This window comes from Thunnus maccoyii, chromosome 5 (genome assembly GCF_910596095.1).
Source record: "Thunnus maccoyii chromosome 5, fThuMac1.1, whole genome shotgun sequence".
NCBI lineage: Eukaryota > Metazoa > Chordata > Actinopteri > Scombriformes > Scombridae > Thunnus > Thunnus maccoyii.
In genome coordinates this window covers 11,877,632-11,896,148 of record NC_056537.1, presented here as the reverse complement: position 1 = coordinate 11,896,148, position 18,517 = coordinate 11,877,632, and the positions used below count along the sequence as shown (strand labels likewise).

Sequence of the window (18,517 nt, the reverse complement as noted above, 5' to 3'; positions counted from 1 at the left end):
ATCAAATTAGGATGCATTACATCACTTTACATTACCTTGCTGGATGTTTTAGCAAGGATATCCTGCAGTTCCATGATTTTCTGCACAAGTCCGTGGAAATCATTGCAGGTTGGGCATGCTAGGATATGAGAAACAATATATTGTAATTTAGTGCACAGGGGGCAATTAACTGCGATGATGGTCATTTATTATATTACAAATAGAAGACACAAAAACATATAGTTGCAACAGATAGTGAGACCTAATACTTCCCAGTCACAATGTGAGAAAATCTTATTTACCCTTAAAAATGTGCCATCTGTGAATATTTAAAATAGATGAAAAAAACTCGTTACAATAAAAATCCTGGGAAACGTCTTATTATAAAAATACCATGAACAGAAAAAAAAACTTCCAGAATTAACCATTTAGTACTTTGTTTGTGTTTTTTTCTTTAAGGTACTCTGATGGGCACATGATCAACTGCTAACTTGCTTTTTCTACTAACTTTTTGCTTCACTTTCTACTTTTGTAGGCATATTCGAAGGTGTCCTCTCTGTACCTTATTTACTGCAGTGAACAGTCTTGTAAATTTGGATGCGTGGGGACGTGAAATCCATGTGAAAATCATTTTAAACCATGAGATGTAAATGTGTTTTCCCTATCAGCAAGAAAAACATTTTGTCTGTGAAAAACTGCACAAGTGGATAGTTAGCATGAGCTGTAACAGCCACCATGGTAGAAAAGGAAAAAACATCTCTACACTGGCAAGTGGTTTCTGGCAATCGTCGGATTATTACCAGGGAAAGAACCGGGGGAGAAAACATGAAAGGCCCTCTCTAGAGCCAGTGTTTGGTTTGTCTGTTCTGCAACAGTGCAACATGGTCCTTGGTAGAGGATCCACTCCCTATGTAGATATGAAGGGCTCATCGTACGGTAACGAGAACACAACAATTCTTATATTCAGGTGATTATACACTAATGAAAACATACTTATCAATATTATATTCCATTTCCGCTGGATGCCACTAAATTCTACACACTGCACCTTTAACAGCTCTGGGCCTCTAAAAAAGGAACATTCTGGAGAAAATCACTCATAGTTATACAACCTGTGATGAGGGATCACAAGTAAATGTTGCTTCATTAGCAAAAAAGGTTGGGAACCACTGATTTATAATAACTTTTAACAATAAGATTTGAACACAGATGTTAGTTTGGTTTGCTTGGTTTCTATAAACTAATCTACATTTAACTATGTACAGTAAATCAAATAATTACTGCTTAAAGTTTCATTGAGGGAAATATAGTGTAACAACTGCTAAGTCATTTTACAGTTGATTAACTCCAGTGAGTATTGAGTCTTTCAAGAATTTAAAGGTCCCATTTTGTAGAAAGGGAGATTTCCATTTCTTTTTTGATTATAAAGCAGGTCTATAAACTATTGTGAAAGTATCAAAATGCTCAGTCCATGGAGAAATGCGCACAGCCTTTAAACAAGCTGTTTGATCCTCCATAAGGTTGTGATGTCACAACTATACGCTCAGCGTTTGCCTTAGAGAGGCGGCCTGCCTCTCCAGCAGGAACAACTCCTGAAAGAAGCTAAATATGCTTATTCATGTTATTTACCTAATTTAGGCGCACTTGTTTCATTTCAGCTCAGTGTAAAAGTCTGTACTGCATTTTTTTGTCATTTATGGCCATGCTAGTTTCTCTCCTCTCTTCCGCTCTCTGTGTTTCACTGGGAATGGCCTTAGCCCCTCCACACACACACAGAGCAGAGCAGAGGAACAACAGACAGCGGAGGAAACGCTGCACAGTTGTTGGATGTCAGGAAGCAAATTTGTCATTGCACAGCCTTCCAAAGGTTGGAGAACATTATCCTCAGTGGTGTCTATCACAATTTACCGGTGAGTTTTATCCAGAGCCCTCCTTTTACCTACTGTAGCCTACAATCCATTACCTGTGGTTGGCCTGGGCGTGCATCACTCAGAAAACAGTCAGCTAATCAGAAGAGAGGGGCATTGAGCAGACACAAAACAGCCTGTTCTTGGTAGAGCTCCAGAGAGAAGCTTAAGAGAGGAGATGTAAAACTATATTGAGATGGTTTTTGGTACTTAAAACCACAAAAATATCGGCTTAATCAAATAATCAAATAAAACACCGGAAAGTGTAAAATATGGGACCTTTAAAAAAAAAAAGCAAATCATTTATTCAAATTGTAAATCAAGTACCTAGCAAAATAGGGGGCAGAGGTCATTTAAATCGAATGAAACACTCAATGAAATGCTTATTAATGCGTTAAGTAAAAGACTGCACTCACTTCTATTCAGATCTGGACACTGTGAGATGTATCCCTGTGGCATCACCAGAATCTCCACGTCCTGCATCACCCCCTAAACACACAGACACACAAACACACCAAACTTTTTGATGAAGGAGAATAAAACCTTAGAGATAACAGACAGGTAATAAAAATTAGATGAAGCATGTTAATGTGTAGTAAGTGGTTTAGAACCTCAAGTGGTAATGTGGTCTAATTGTGCTCATGGTACATTTTCCACATGAGAGAACATGGAGCCCAAAGCATACACAGGACATGCAAACACAAAACCATGTTTATGAGAGCCTTGCTAACTGCTGCAATCATAAAACTGAACACAGTGAAACAGCAGTAAATCTGAGAGTGAGTGGAAATTTATTTTTCAATCTGGGGAGTGAGAAGTTAGTTGTGGGATAATATGTCTCCTAGGTTGTCGCTCGGATGAATCATTGCAGAAGCGGACACCAACAGGAAGTTAAGTGAACCAACGATGTGGGAGTTTTGTAGGCAGATAGAATTTTTATTTTTTCCTCAAATCTCCTTTGATAAGCATAAACAGGAGCTACAGATTCAATTTTATTCATAAATCCCAATTGATAGCATTCTGTCCTATGTCCGAACCCCTAACTCATATATATACACACACACACACACACACACACACACGTACGCACATACTCTGTTGCCATGGTAACCTGGCCCATTTCACTCCTTGAGTGCATTTATTTCCCTTACACAAGTGGAGCGGCGCAACTTAGGAGAAATTGTTTTTTAAATTGTCTTGCCACTTCAATTTACCAGCCATAAATTTAAAATCCTGCGGAAATGATTTGCTGATTTTTCACAGCGACGTGCTGAAATGGAGGCAGATAGGAGTTGTGTCTATCAACTTGTAATGAAACTATAAACCCTATACATTTATTTGCAGCCATCGTGCATATTTCCCATAATGTTATCTACACTAAACTTCATCTGCACTGTGATTATTACTGCACTGGCTGTGCTTTTTCAACATAGTTAAAACAATCTACTTTTGAAAAGCAGCACTATTAAAACAAGTTGCCAGACTACGCTTTGAACTTTCTGGCTTCTAGAAGAAAAGTGAGATATTCAAATTCACCAAACTGATTATGTCAGTGACACTCTGTTTGTGGGATATTGTGGAAAACAGCAAGTGGTCACTTCTGATGCAGTTCCATTCATTTTCTATTTTTCTATGCAAATAATCATGACAAGATATATCCTGCCAGGCTGAAAAGATAACTGGAGAACAAAATTTAGTTTGCATGTTTCCACAGTTTTGACAGTTACAGTTTCTTGTTGCATTTGGGATTGCTTGAATTAAACGTAAATTGTTTCCACCCTTTTAAGTTAGGATGTAGAACAATTTGCTACATTAGCATATAAATCAACTGATAAAATTTCAAAATTGTGTCACTAGATAGGTTGCATACAACTGATTTTGCTATCTTATGTGTGTAGACTGTAAAGAAGACATTTATTGAGTTGTGAAGCAGAGCTGCACATACACTCATTCTGATGTATGTCTTTACTATTACTGCCAGAGATGTGATTTTCTTGTCTTCAGCTGACACCCACATACAGACATCGACTATTTCTGTGTGTGTGAGTGCATGTGTACTAATGAAGCAGTGTGTTTTAAAAGGAGACGTGCTTTCCTAGCAACTAATCAAGGCTTCAGAGAGCGGAAAGGAGAGATGCTACTACGTGACAAGATTAGTGGGTGACCTCCAAGCTTTCTTTCATCTACCAATTAACACAGAGGAAATTCAACAGCCTGGACACAAATTGTAAAGCATTAACACACACACAGTCACAGGTACACACATACACAACCATCACCACACCATCAAACACAGAGGCAGTCAGCAGCAGACTGATTAAAATAGTTATAGTTGCTGGTGAGCTGACATTATGCCCGACATCTTTCCCCATGTGGGAAATGTTGTGTGCAGTCCAGTCTGGGTGAGGTGATATATGTCTGCATGTCTGATAAACAATACTATAGACTAAGCTTAATAAGCATAGTCCACAGGCTATTTAATGATTTCTCCCAAATCAGCGTTGTGGCGGTTGCTGAGATAATTGCACTGGGCTTAGCTGCAGACTAAGGGAAAGGGAACAAACAATGACAAAAAAAAAAGTCAATTTCTAGGGTAGGCAGAGCAACCCTCAAATTAAAATGGTAAGCCTTGAGAAATGCACACAATTAAATCCAACAGCTATAATAAATAAAACCAAACAAGCCAAACAAAGAGGGAGAAGATACAGTATAAAACAAGACTGAGTATTTGGCAAAAAGATGGTGCAACAGCTGAGATGCATTACTTGTTCTTGCCATTTTGAATCATTTATCACTTAGTAATATCACAGATCAGGACACACATCAAAATTCATACTCTCAGAGGAAAGTTTGTACACCAGTGCTAACCTTGAAGAAGCCATGAGCAGCGTTTCTCTGTCCAAGCCAGAAGGAAGCATCCTCAGGTATGTCCATATAGGGGGCTTCCACGACCCGCTCATAGATCCTACGAAACACATACATGAAGTGGTCAACAGCTAAAATCACAGAATAGTGTAAAATGTTCAATTTTCTCCTAATTTAGCATACCATATCATCCCAGGCCTTACCCTGTTAGATCTTTTTGTTAAGTCTTTCCCTGAAGAGGGTGTAGACAGCTTTCTCTGATACAAAAGGTGTCACCGTATGTGACACACACAAAGATACTACCCCCCCTCCTCAGAGGCACCCTCATCTAACAGTAACAGACAAGGACGCAATCCTTCAACAGCTTCCCACCCACTTGTTTTCAACCAGGCACCTGGCCAACCTGAAAGCCCAGTTAATGGGTACTGAACCTGCAGTGTTGTGGCCACCATTTTTATACTTTATGTTTTATTACTTTATGGCAGTTAAAATTGAAAGTGTGTACCTTTAGCAACAAAAACTACTTTTCTAGTTTTGTCCTTTGCGTGTGTGTGCTGTGCACATTGTGTTACATTAAAGTGCTCATCTACCCTCTATTATCCATTTCCTGATGAAACTTTTCCATCAACATCTTTGTAAATTTTTTCATCAAGGACACATGAAATCAAATGAACCTTTGAAAAGAAGGTGATGCAACAGCTACAGATGACCATTTAAAGTCGACATGCACTGATCCAACCTTTTCTCTCCTGATAACGAGTCCTGTCGACAAAGATTACTGATATGATACCATAGCTCACTTTTTGCCAAATTAAAAATCTGTTCATCTCACTGCTAGGAAACATTGGAATCATTTTTATGTAAGGTGACATGAGGCCAGGGATTGCTATGGCACAAAAAAACAGAGTTGGTGGCCTGCCATGACTAAATGAGTGTAACTAATAGCAGAAACACTGAATTTATGATAACATTAACAAAGACACTATATTTAATGTGGACTGGTCATGTCACGGCTGATACCCAATCTGCTAAATAATAAGATCAATATCTGGGCTGATACCGATCCAGTGTATTGGAATAGTGGATACTCAAGTTATTTTTGGATACACAGGTGAAAATTGTATTTTTTTGTGTTAATGAGTTATGAAACTGGAGACCCTTCCCTGTCACATACCAGTATCCTCCTATGATAAAAAACATAGGGTGTTAACTCGATATTTTTTGTTACATCTACTATATATTAATTCTCAGCACCTTACCTGTTGCAGTCGATGTGCAGTATGACATGAGAGGCACTGACGGCAACAGAGACCTTGTGCCACTGGTCATCAGCCAAGCTGTAAGGGAACACCTCAGTATGGGCCTGTTGGCCTTTGGTACGGTAGTGAAGACGCACCTCACTGCGCTGGCCACTGCTCTCCAGCTCCAGGAACCTGCAGGAAAATAAGTACCAACAACATGCTTCTAGTAACAGCCACACAATGACAGCTCCTCTGAGAACTTACGTTGAGTGCTTTGTACAGTATGTCATGTTGCATTAAAGTCTCATTACCGGAACTGAATCACAAATTCTGTTTGCACAAAAACCTGCATGCATCACCAAAGTGTCCAAACTCAGGGTTCCTCTCAGCACAGTGCTGAGAGATGAACACATCACTCATTTCCAAGCAGTGCACTCACATCTCCCCAGATTTGCAACACCATTTAGAATTTAATCACATCAGTAGTCAAGCATAATGCCACTGTGTGGATGTTAAGTGCAGCATCAGCAACACACAACAATGGCCATCATGTAGAGGTTCAACTCTTTACATTGCAGTATTAGTATTCTAGGAGAATCCTCTTCTCCACACCACTGAGATTCACCAAGCATAGTGACATTAATGGAAAGAGCTGCTGATACACACTCATCACTTCTGCCTTTAAAGACAGACTCATTTAAACTAGAGTAATTTGCTCAAGACATTATTCAAAAGAGAAATAAACACTCATGCAAGTGTAGCAATGGAGTGGATTTATCTGCAAACCACATCTAATAGATTTACTCTTCCCCAGCCATGCATGCACATTCATACTGGCTCTGTAAATGCACAGGCTAACACTTCTGATGCTAAATTAGTCCTTGCCATGTTTCCAAATGAAACCATGCAGCGCTGCTTTGTTGCATATGAATGGCCGGGAAAGCTAATCAGCAGCAAGGAAAGTCATTAACATCCCTTTGAGCTCTCTGTTCTCAGGACTGACTTTAATATACAAACTGTTCAATCAATGTATTATGTGGAATTCAGATTGCTGTTCTAATCATCCAACCGCTCAGCTACCACAAACTAATGGAAAACATTAGCATGCTAACTGCAGATAGTGTCTCATCAGTTTTCGATCCACGATTACAGACTCAGTGTTTTGGTCGTTGATGGACTGTGTATTATACATTGGCATACAGGGTGATTTGCTTTGTTTACTCAGCTGGCGTGTAAAACATCTAAATGCTCATCAAATACAGATATTCAAGTTTCAATCAATGTAATACAGACCCTGCTGATATGACAAAACACAGAGAGTGGTCTAAATTTAGATTTAATTATGGTTTATCAGTGGAGCTTCATAGACAGCTTTACTGTACTACATGTTACATTTGGGGCTTTAGTTCTGTCTCACATGCAAATATATACATGAGCTAATATTTGTGGACCCTTTCCTGATGATATGAAATGTGAACTGATCATACCTGTGCTCAGAATGATGGATGGATAGGATGACCCCAGAGTTGAGGTGATCTTGTTTGAGGGTCACCAGCACAGTAAATTCATTCTTGCCTCTCAGCTTCTGGACCATTTGCTCTGAGACCTCAACGGGAGCTTTCACTTCCCTGGAGGAACCTAGAATGCAGACAGAAAGATCAGATATTACTAACACCAAGAGGACTTGTGAAAACTGTCTTCATCAATCAAAATATTAAGATTATAAAAATAAAAACTAGCAATACAATGTTTTTTATATGCTTTATTAATATTTAAACATCTTTTGCAGGATGTATTGATGACAGAAAGACACCACTGAAAAGCTGAAGCTGTAGCAGTGAATTGTACAGGGACCATTTATGAAAGCAACACATTCACTTTACACATTACACACTTTAAAATGGGTCAAAATCTAGACATTTTATCACATTATTAGAAAATTGATGACCTGTGGTCTTCAAAAATCATCAAAAATTTGTGGAATAAAAATCCTGAGATCATAGGAACTATGTTATTGGTGATGACATATGACAATTTAATGCAGTGATATCACGCTTTTGATAGTAAATATGTTGAAGTAAAATGCGGTACTGACATTTCACAGAGTTATTAGACAGGAACATCTGCTGTACAGAAAGAGAGAACATTCTGTTGGGATTTCACAGGCCATATAGTGTAAATATTTGATGTATTTCGCTAAACTCTGGAAGAATTTGAATTCATAAATGAAAAATCAACACTAAACCCACTAAAAACACTTACTGGCATACAAAACGCAAGAAAATATTTCATAATGTTTCATGTTTTCCTTAAAAATGTTTAGGAAGCTGCAAGTTAAACACTCCAATGCAGCTATTAAATTTACTCTTAAACTGCTCTGATAAAGGCTGAAGTAGCCTCAAGACTTCATTAAAATAATGAAGATGTTTCTCAAATGAAGGCATTAGGAAACTAGCCAGTCACAGTGAAGCTAATGTGTTTTTGATATGAGGTCAGGACATTCACCTGAAACAACCCAAAGTCATCCACGTCCTAATATCATTAGGTTAGATAGCAGTTTAATGCTACCAAATATTGAACCAAACATACATCAGTTTGTCTCAACTATCACAAAAATCAGATCAATGGATTATACACTTTCTCCTTGGCTAGGTGTCGGACCAAAGATATGCCTCTGAGGATATGGAGAGAAGAAGTGAAAGGGTAATGGTTCTGGTGTGGATGGGAGGGCATTTTCTGTGTAGTTAGCTCGTAAGCTCCTGTTCGCACCAGTATGCCCCCCTTACTCCTCTCCAACTCTACACAGACGTCTATGCTACTTTAATGGAAGCATCAATAAATGATGACGTTTCTCAGAAGCAATCACATCAAAGAGTTCACTTCCAGCTATGGGATGCATGCAAGATGCCCTGGCACACTTAAGCGCTCCAGGAAGCTAGCATGCCGGCTTTTCCTCAGTGTATTAACATTACTTCCAGCTGGTGGGAGTAGCCAATTAACACAATACAATGAAAAAGCAAGCAACGCCATGATGAAGGCTGGTGTACACAGAGTAATCATCAGATATATAGGATACAATGACAGCAAGCTGAAATGGGGAGCATGTTTTCAGACTTCTCTTCTTCTACTCTCAGTGTGCACTTACCACACTAGCATTAGGCTTTTAAGACCATCAGGGACATATTCTGAGTCATTTCTGTCTAAACAAAAATGCTCACTAGATTTGTCGCTCACCAGAGGAGACTCACAGGGCATAGTTTCATGCATTTTGCATTGCCAGTGCAGTATCATTCCAGTGTCATTGGCTGAGGTGGGACAGATGGTGCAATGACTGCAACAGGAGTTCTGCCTAGCAATAATCTGCTGCCATCAACAGATCCTGCTTAATAACCAAATCCAAGTGACCACTCTACAATCATCTAGGAAATTGATGAAAATTAATTTCCATCAATTTTCTAGATGCTTTGAAATTATTTGATCCAAATTACTGAACCATAAGCAAAACTAAAAGTTTGATTTTGAGTTATTTAGATTTGTTTGAAAAACGCCCCATGCGAGACTGAAACACAATTACTTATTTTCCATTTTGAAAGCAAAGATAAGCTCAAGCTGAACAGGATTTACTATGCCTATGACAATATATGCTGTTCAGCCTATTGCCGAGCCACGTGTTTAACAGAGGGTACACTGACATCTCAATCATGAGTGAAATGAGCGCAGTGGGAGCAGGTGTCAGGGCGGGTCCATACTGAGAGAAGGTTGATGAGGCAGGGGGATGGTGAGGACCGAGGAACCTCCACCACTGGGCGGCTCCACAGCTTGGCAGCCATGAGCCTTTGATCTATGAGTGGATGACTCTCATCACCAGTCTTTATACTTTGAGGGGAAAGGGCTGATTCAAAGGGGACTTTGGGGGATTGGAGGGTGGAGGCATCGTCTCATTTGGATGGAGTGATGAGACTGAACTCTGTAGAGATTGCTCTATCAAAAGCGTGATGATCGCAACACTCCTAACAGACACTGAAATGATGATTAAGACAGCTGTACCAGTAACATCAGCATTCCTAAAAACATACATGAAAGAGCAGTAGATGAGTCTGTGCTGTGATGAGAGGGCCAGCTTTCCCTTCTGCCAAATCAATGTGGCCCTGCTGAGGGGGCCTTTGGTCGATTATCTATTGGCAGGCGCCTGGATGGGGCAGCCACCTGCTCCTAACGACCACTCTGATGTAAGATACTGATGCAAAATAGCTTAAAAATGATGATCTTGCGCATAAAATTCCAATCAGCACATTTTTCAGCGCAATAACACAGCTTTGTCATCTATCCTAGATGTTTACAGGCTATGAAGACCAGATCATTGTGTGAAAACTGTCATTTTGAGACATACAGAGTTTTATCAGCTGACTAGAGATCTCCAAAAGCCTCAGGCTCAATAGCATCCCTAGGAAGCGAAGCTACAGCCTAATCTTACAGTATCTCCTGGGCACATTGCGCTTTAATGGTTGCACTCAGGCCACGATTTCCATCCCTCAACTTCCCGTCTAATCTTAAACTGTCTAATGTGGTCTTATTTTTTATTTCTGACCCCTGGTACCCACACAGTTGTAATCCCCCACACTCCCACCACTACATTCTCATGGAAGTATATTGGCAGCGCTGCACCGATCGCTTGCTGACACATTTAGCATTTAGAGCAGGTGCCCTGCAGCACAGCTTGAGAGTCCAGATACACCCAGCTTTGCCACAATCCTTTTCTCACACACTGCTTTCACCTCTACCTGTATTTACAGAATGAGAGCTTTTGTACTGGAAGGTAGAGAGCTTACCCCTTTTCTCCAGAAAGAAAGAGCTTTCTCTCAAGGACTGGCGGACACCATGAGGTCCATATTCACTGCATGTCTGACTTCTAGTTTGTATTATTTCCCAGAGGGAACTGTGACCAAAAACAGTATTACTGATATCAGATAAGGAGATCATAGACACTTTTGTATGTGAATAAGGAGGACTTTCATTCTTTGGTCTCTAGTGGATTGCCAGAACAAAATAACACCTCCCACTTCTTTGCAACAACTCTTTTTGCAAATAAACCATCTCTCAATCAGTAAAGAGTGAGCAAGCCACGAGATGAACTAAACACATACAGCCTAGAGCGGTCAGAGTAAACACAGTGATCCAATCAGCAGAGGGAGGAACACAATATTGGGATAAACCAAGTAAAAATGTACTTTTTATTGCACAATGTTTTCCATCTGAAAAATGACAGAGCATATTTCCAGCAACACATTTTGTCTGCCGGCCTGAGCATAGGGAAGGATATGAGTTGGAAGGTTAGGCAGGAGAATATCTCTCCAGAGGGATTAGAGTAATGATAAACTCTCCAGCAGCAGCAAACTCCAAACCCTTCATTACTGTCATATGCATCTGTGAAGACATGAAACTACACAAACAGGTGTAGAAAGACACACATAACCACACAAATGCACTATAAGAGAGACATGTTGGCACGTCTACAGCTCCAACCAAACATTGAGTCAACACAAAGAAGACCACAGAGATATGCAGAAACAAAAAATTCATACACACACGTACACACCGACCCCCAAAAGCCGGTCATTACAGCTCCTGAATATTCCACTGTGTTCAGTCAATCTGCATTCGGTGGACCGTCTTCCCCCACTGTGTCTCCACTCTCCTGGAACAAATACTAAACCGAGCCAAGGGCACCTCCAGGACTGCTTTGGCCAGCAATTTCTACCCAATTCTCAGATCGCCTCCTCAGTGACCGCCTGTCTGACATTCACACATACACAAAGCTAATGACAGCCTTCCAGCCACCCAACTGTATAACTGCCCAGGGGGGATAGAAATATCTCAGCCTCCATGGTCACCGACGCTCTTGTGTAGAATGTGGGATCAGGCTCGCCTCAGAAGACAGCAAGCAAAACAGACTTTGACCTCAGGGAGTTGGGGATAATGTCGCTCAACTGTTTGGAAAGGTTGGATAACTTTTTGGGCGACACAACAGAGCACAATGCAAAATCTACGGTATATAGTGATATAATATCTTGATTAGATTAAAAGGAGATGTCTATTTAAGTATTTTACCATATGAAGACCAGGCAAAAAAAACTTCTAAGGATTCTAAGGATTATTTTCCTGAAACGAGTGAAGAGATCTGCTGTGCTGTGAGATTATTTTCAAGTGTTACCAATTCAAATTGATTAGTTTAAAAAAAAAAATCTTTTGAAAAGAGGCATTAGTTTCTTGAAACAATGAGCCTGCCTTGATTGAAGGTTTTCATGTTTCTTTCAGTCATGTTTTAATACAGTAACTCCAAAATTCAGCTAAAATGAGGAAAACATTGATCCAAGCACTTCAATTTGTACAATTTCATTGTATTTATCATACTAAAATGTTAAAATCTTTAAGAGGCACTCTCCAACTGTTACTTGTCAAAGTCAATTTCCTTGTCATAGTGAGTACTTCACAGCTTGTTGGTCTGGAGATTTGAAAGTTGAATATAATAAAAGTGATGTCACCAGGGTTATCTCAGCTGTGGTTTGGTGACAACAAGTTTTGAACAGTGTAGTGAAGTGTAGGATCCAGTGTTTTGAAGCTTGTCCTATATTAGGGGCTAAAAGTCAGGATATCTTTGCATTTACTGCTTAAATATTCAACATTCTTTCTTGCAAGTGGCCCAGTTTTATGGCAGTACAATACCAAACCACTTAAGTACCGACTAGACTTTTAAAATTGTTTTTGGTTTATAACTAGATTATTGTGCCAGTTTTAAAAAATGTTTGCCCATTTTACCAGATTGGCAGACACATTTTTATTTACTGTATCTATTACTGTATCTATCTATTTATTTGTTTGCATGAAACTAGCACATTTCTCCACATTAGATAATATTTTGAATGTTTCTATTAGGGGAGTTTTTGCAGTGCATCATGCAACAGGAATTGCAATGAGAAAAATAGCAAATTATACTGAACATGAGAAACACAGGTGCACTGGGTGTTTTGTTTCGGTAGTGGCTCTTATCCAATGCACCTAAAAGCATAAAGAGAACATATAAGTTTAGCTTAAGCGTTACACTAACCTCTCTTATTTTGTTGTTACCCTGTCCTTCCTTTAAGTGTGGGGTTAGCTACAGACTGGTGCCCCATGTACCTGCTCAATACAATTCAGCAGGGAGTACAGAAGCTTCTTGCCCATTTAAAAGCTTGAATCTGAGCTTTTCAGTTAAAGGACTAAGCTGCGCTTTCACCCATTGCATTACATCCTTGTATAGCATATAATCCAGTGTATCATAGTCACTAACAGCTGGCAAGTGTTGCTCCTACACTGCAAACACACTATTGCCATTCCTACTCAAACACTTGTATCTGTTTCACACACATTAATGCAGAAAAACAAACATTCACACATAACCACTCTGTCTTCCTCTCTCCTTCACACAGATGCACAAGAAAACACACACAACACACACACACACACACACACACACACACACACACACACTGCTGTAATATAAATGAGTCTCTTCCATCCTGTTGCACCTCAGTGTCACTGCAGTCAGGGACATAATCATCACAACATACACAGAAACACCTTACTGGCAGTGTTCAAACAGTCTGAAAGAGAACATGCTTCTGAGACAGACAGGATTCACACACACACACACACACACACACACACACACACAATTACAGACGAGTCTTGCTCTGCAGCTGAAAGGATGCTTCTAGCAATTGTGTTGTTTGCACTTCGAATGAGTTTGGTCCATACGCTTGTAGCTTGTAGGCAGAGAGAGAGAGAGAGAGAGAGAGAGAGAGAGAGAGAGAGAGAGAGAGAGAGAGAGAGAGAGAGAGAGAGAGTGTGTGTGTGTGTGTGTGTGTGTGTGTGTGTGTGTGTGTGTGTGTGTGCGTGTGTGTGTGTGTTGGGGGAAGGGAGTGCTTCTGGGTGTGGCCCCTGTGCTTGTTTATATTGAGACAGACAGATATCTAGATGTCTAGATATTAAAAATTGTGGGGGAAGTGCTAATGATGTGTTGATTTGGCAGCGTGGCTGAGTAGCACCTAGCATCAGGACATCAGAGAAGCATAGCCCGGGGGCTTTTCTCCCTCTCTATTATGCTCGTCCCTGAGGTCCAACTCTCCTAATGCCATGCAATGTATCGCTGACAGCTACCTTCAAAAGCATCAGCAGGGGTGCGCTAAACAGCAATCCCCCCACTGCTTACTGCTCTCTTCTTTCTCAGACAAAAAAAAAACATACTCTGGCAGACAGAAATGTAGATACAAAGATATAGAGAACAGCAATGTGCATACCAAAATTGCTTATCTACACACATACACATATACTATATATAGTATATATATACATGTACTATATATAGTGTATGTGTATACATATATATATATGTATACTATATACTGTGAATAACACTCTCCCCCTGCTCCCTCTCTTTCTGCAGCTACCCCTCCACCCAGCACCCAGAGATAACAGCCTTCCCTTCGGGCAGGAAGGCAGGCAGTAGAGGGGACAGCTATGGATATGTTCTGCCTGCTATCTAATGAGCGTCGGAATGTCACTGTGGGCCTGTCTGCTGGTCCCAGCCAGCCAAGCATCCATACATGTGGAATCAGCACAGTCTATCAAACAGCTGGCATACCACTCTGCTCCCTATTTTCTCTCTCTCTCTCTCTCTCTCTCTTTCTTTCTCATTCTTTTTCGATCTCAGCTTCCTTCTCTCTATCTCCCTCACTCTTTTTTGCATCTTTACAGTATGTGCCTCTCCCTGTCTATTTCTGCTCGCAAACAAGCAGAAACCCAGGTCTGCTTTGCCGGTACGCCTCTCCCCGCCTTCCCCTCACCAACATCATTGACTTAACATAGACATCCCAAATGAAGGATGGAGGCAAGCTCTGCCATAAATAACATGCCGCCTTCTCCGCCTGAGTAACTGAATGTACTTAGCATAGGTAATGCAGAGAAATAAGAGAGTGTAATGACGGAGAGGTGCCAGTCGCTGAACAGTCGAGTTTTTCATTTCGTGACAAAAGCAGTGGGAGCTTCTTTCTATAACTGTCTTTGTTTCTCTCATTCCCTCTTCTTTCTCTTTTTCTCTTACTCCTCCTTGTAGTCTCTCTCCGTCCCTCCCTCTCGCTACCTGCCTGGGTAGAACACTTCTAAGTGTTGTCTACACAGAGGACATCAAATGGCCTGCCTTCACAGAGATGCTGGAGTTGCTGCTCCATGCAGAAGTGCTGCTTGCTGTCTCAGCGGCTGTACAGGGAGATTAGAAGATATCAACAAGGAGGAGGGAGAAGAGAAAAGTCGACAAATGATTGTGGTGTTTCTCTGTCCCAAAACAACACTGTCACTTTGGTACATTATGTGATCTGTGTTGAGATCCTCCTTGTGAAGATTTGAATGTTGCCATGTCTTTTAGGTTTGCCACTGATCTCAGGGAGCCATAAACAATTTCCTCTGTTGCCACTTTTGGCTGAGTTATGATAGACATCTCCATCCCTGTGATGGGGCTGTTAACAGTCTCATTTGGATTGTAATGACTGTCTGACATCAAATGACAAAGATCACTGTAACACTGGAAAAACTGTGTGTGTGTGTAAAAGTCAAGCACGACTGCAGCTTTGACAACTTCATTTTGCACAGTGCCATTTACTAAATGCCACAGATAGCCTACACACAATTACATACAATTGACAACATGGACATCTTACTCTTTTACCCATTCATATTTTGGGTATAGAAACTGTTAAGACTGCTTACACACTCCAGAAGATCACAAATGGGTAAATTCTAGCAGGGGGCCCATTCATCCTCCAGACTCACATCATACATCTCTGTGAACACAGGGTTTTGTCCTTGCCTAATCTGATTATGCTCAGTCTTTCTATGATTCTTCGCGTGATCCACCCATCTCTCCCCCTCTGCTCTGCCCTGCTCACCCCACTTTTTCACAAGGAACTGATGTTGCCTTTTGTTTGGGCAGGTGGCAGTCTGAGGGTCCCCAAGAACAGTCTCGTTATAGAGGAAAACTGCAAATCCTCCACACGTAGGAGCAGACAGTCTCTTACACAGCTGCTTTATGGACCGTACGAATTAAATACAGATAAATGGGCTACAGTATTATCAAATGATCTGACATTTTCAGAAAAAGCTCAGGCATCTCACTAGACGGGCTGATCTGTGGATTAGTGGGCTGCACCCTGTCAGTCTTGCAAGTTATTTAAACAAAAATATTAAAAGGACAGCAATGTTTGTGACAGTCAGTTTTCATAAAAGCAGTGTTGGTCAGCATTGTTTCACATGCGAATCATCCATCCGAGAACAAAAATACAAAGAGTGTGTGTTACTGTACCTTGGAAGTGGAAAGCCCTAGACTCGCTGTGGAAGCCCTGGACCTGAGTAACTCCATCAAAGCCCTCTCCAAGCGTTAGTTCATCAAACACGCTGATGCGCAGAGCAGGGTCAACCCCAAAACCTACAACTAATTTGCAGACACAAAAACATTGTTGTTATTGTTATTATCAGGCAATGACACCTGTGATACTATGAAGAAAAAAATCCCTGCTGCTGTCAGAGGAAGAGATGGGAGGTTACTGCACTGTGTACAAGCCGCTTGACAAGGAGGTCTCATTATTTTTGACAAGCCTAGGTGGCAAATTATCTAAAACAACACATAATTTAATTACATGTATCTCATCTTATAGGTTACGTGTTGGAAGATAAGATTACTGTGCAATCAGTGACAGCCCTGTGTCCTACCTGAAGAGGCGCAAAATATGCCGAGAACCAGAAATAGCTGTAATAATCCCATGGTGAATATATAAAAAAAAATTAGTCCATGTTTTGTCCACTTCCGATAGACAGTATTGTTCAATCACATGTGAATGATGTATCACCCTCGCACAGATATTACCAATCCCAAATGCTGAGCGGAGGCATCATCACAACTTTAGATGCCCAATGATGCGAGAAAAAAAAAGCAAATCCGGAGGAGAAAAAAAAGAAATAGCAATGATGTAGAAATTATTCCATGTAACGCAAGATCTGCTCCATCAGCACCATCCGCGGCACAGGTGGTAACAGAGGATGCACAAAGCGAGCTGCCTCTGCCTCAGCAGCTCAACAGACGCTCCTACAGCGGCGTGAATAAGAGCTGCGGCTGCTGAAGGAGGAGTGAGGAGAGAGGAGGGGAGAGGAGAGAAACCTGTTCGAGAGTGAGAGAGAGAAAGACAGAAAGAGGTACAATGAAGCCCTCTTGTGGTCACAGAAGGGGGAAAAAAAATCTAAAACACTGGTATTGAAAGCAACCACGCCTATGAAGAATAAAGTTTCTAATAGGCTAGTAATTAAATGATAATGACTAGGCATTGGGTTTTAACCTCAACCTCTCACTCTGAATTACATCTGAAACAGACACATTTCCTCACATATGCATAAATAAATGCTGTCATACCCAGATAACATTCAGTATTATCACGGAAGTTAATATACTACATATAGGCTCTTGCTTTGCCCCCTAAAACTTAGATATTCACAGAACGTGCTGTTTCAGTGATTTCTAGTTTACCTAGTTGATTGCTTTTGATTGGATGGCACTATATAGAGATTTACATTATAACTGAGTGTTGCAACCCAATCCTGGAGTAGCTGGAAAAGTTGGAAATCTTCTTATCCAACACTGTCTGTCCGTATCATAAATATGGTATATTTAGTATCAGTTTGTTCTAGTTCTCCATTGGAGCTACATAATGCTTATACAGAGAAAACCTTTCAATCCCAAGATGTTATTTATGGCTGTGCCATTCCATCAAATGAGAATATTCTAGTCTGTGAATTGTTAATTTTGAAATTGTAAATGTTTTATACTATTCAGCCCAATATATTCAGTATTTTGGGAAACTTTGGGCTCTCTGTTATCATTTTCAAAGTTACAAGTTCTGTGGGTTTTGACAATGTTTAGCTGCACAGCAAGAGTTTGTAATGACTAGCCCAATGGCTCTAACAGTGGCTCATTGAGTTTTAAAGAGTAAAAAGTAATATAAGCATTATATATTTTTGGATGTTTTATCATCATACTTTTCATCCTTTCGATACTAATTGGTTACAATAAAAGCCTACAGATATAAAATGATCTGGAGGTACGACATTACTTTGAGTACTGCATCTGGATTTAAGGTTTCTTAGTCTTGAAGATGTTCCAGCATTCATCCAGAGGCTTCATCTGTTCTAATGACAGGTGGAGAGTCCCTCAGCATTTAAACCTCTTTGGTGGGTTAATATTGATGTTACTTGAGGTCACGTTGGTCGTCAAGGTCACACTGCAGTCGTGAGAGTCTAGAGCTTCATGAATTAAAGTCCAAATTGGTGTGAACATGCCTGAGAAGGGATGTCAGGACGGCATTATAAGTAGCCGATAAGTGGTGTCGCAACCCCCCTCTTCTGTTCAGGAATGGTTGTTCCAGTTTGACATAGATGGCTTCCTTT

The 18,517-nt window shown here is 40.5% G+C and overlaps 1 protein-coding gene across 1 annotated transcript in view; it reads right to left on the bottom strand.

Annotated features, from left to right (window-relative positions):
- Positions 1 to 17,250, bottom strand: part of nell2a (neural EGFL like 2a) — an 80,438-nt gene extending 63,188 nt beyond the window's left edge. The window contains exons 1-7 of the mRNA XM_042411859.1: positions 16,793 to 17,250; positions 16,386 to 16,514; positions 7,480 to 7,630; positions 6,011 to 6,184; positions 4,755 to 4,851; positions 2,303 to 2,375; positions 36 to 118 (exon numbers count right to left, since the gene is read on the bottom strand). Coding sequence (XP_042267793.1) covers positions 36 to 118; positions 2,303 to 2,375; positions 4,755 to 4,851; positions 6,011 to 6,184; positions 7,480 to 7,630; positions 16,386 to 16,514; positions 16,793 to 16,844 — 759 coding nt within the window. The 5' untranslated portion in view covers positions 16,845 to 17,250. The remainder of the gene's footprint in view (positions 1 to 35; positions 119 to 2,302; positions 2,376 to 4,754; positions 4,852 to 6,010; positions 6,185 to 7,479; positions 7,631 to 16,385; positions 16,515 to 16,792) is intronic.
- Positions 17,251 to 18,517: the final 1,267 nt, after the last annotated feature.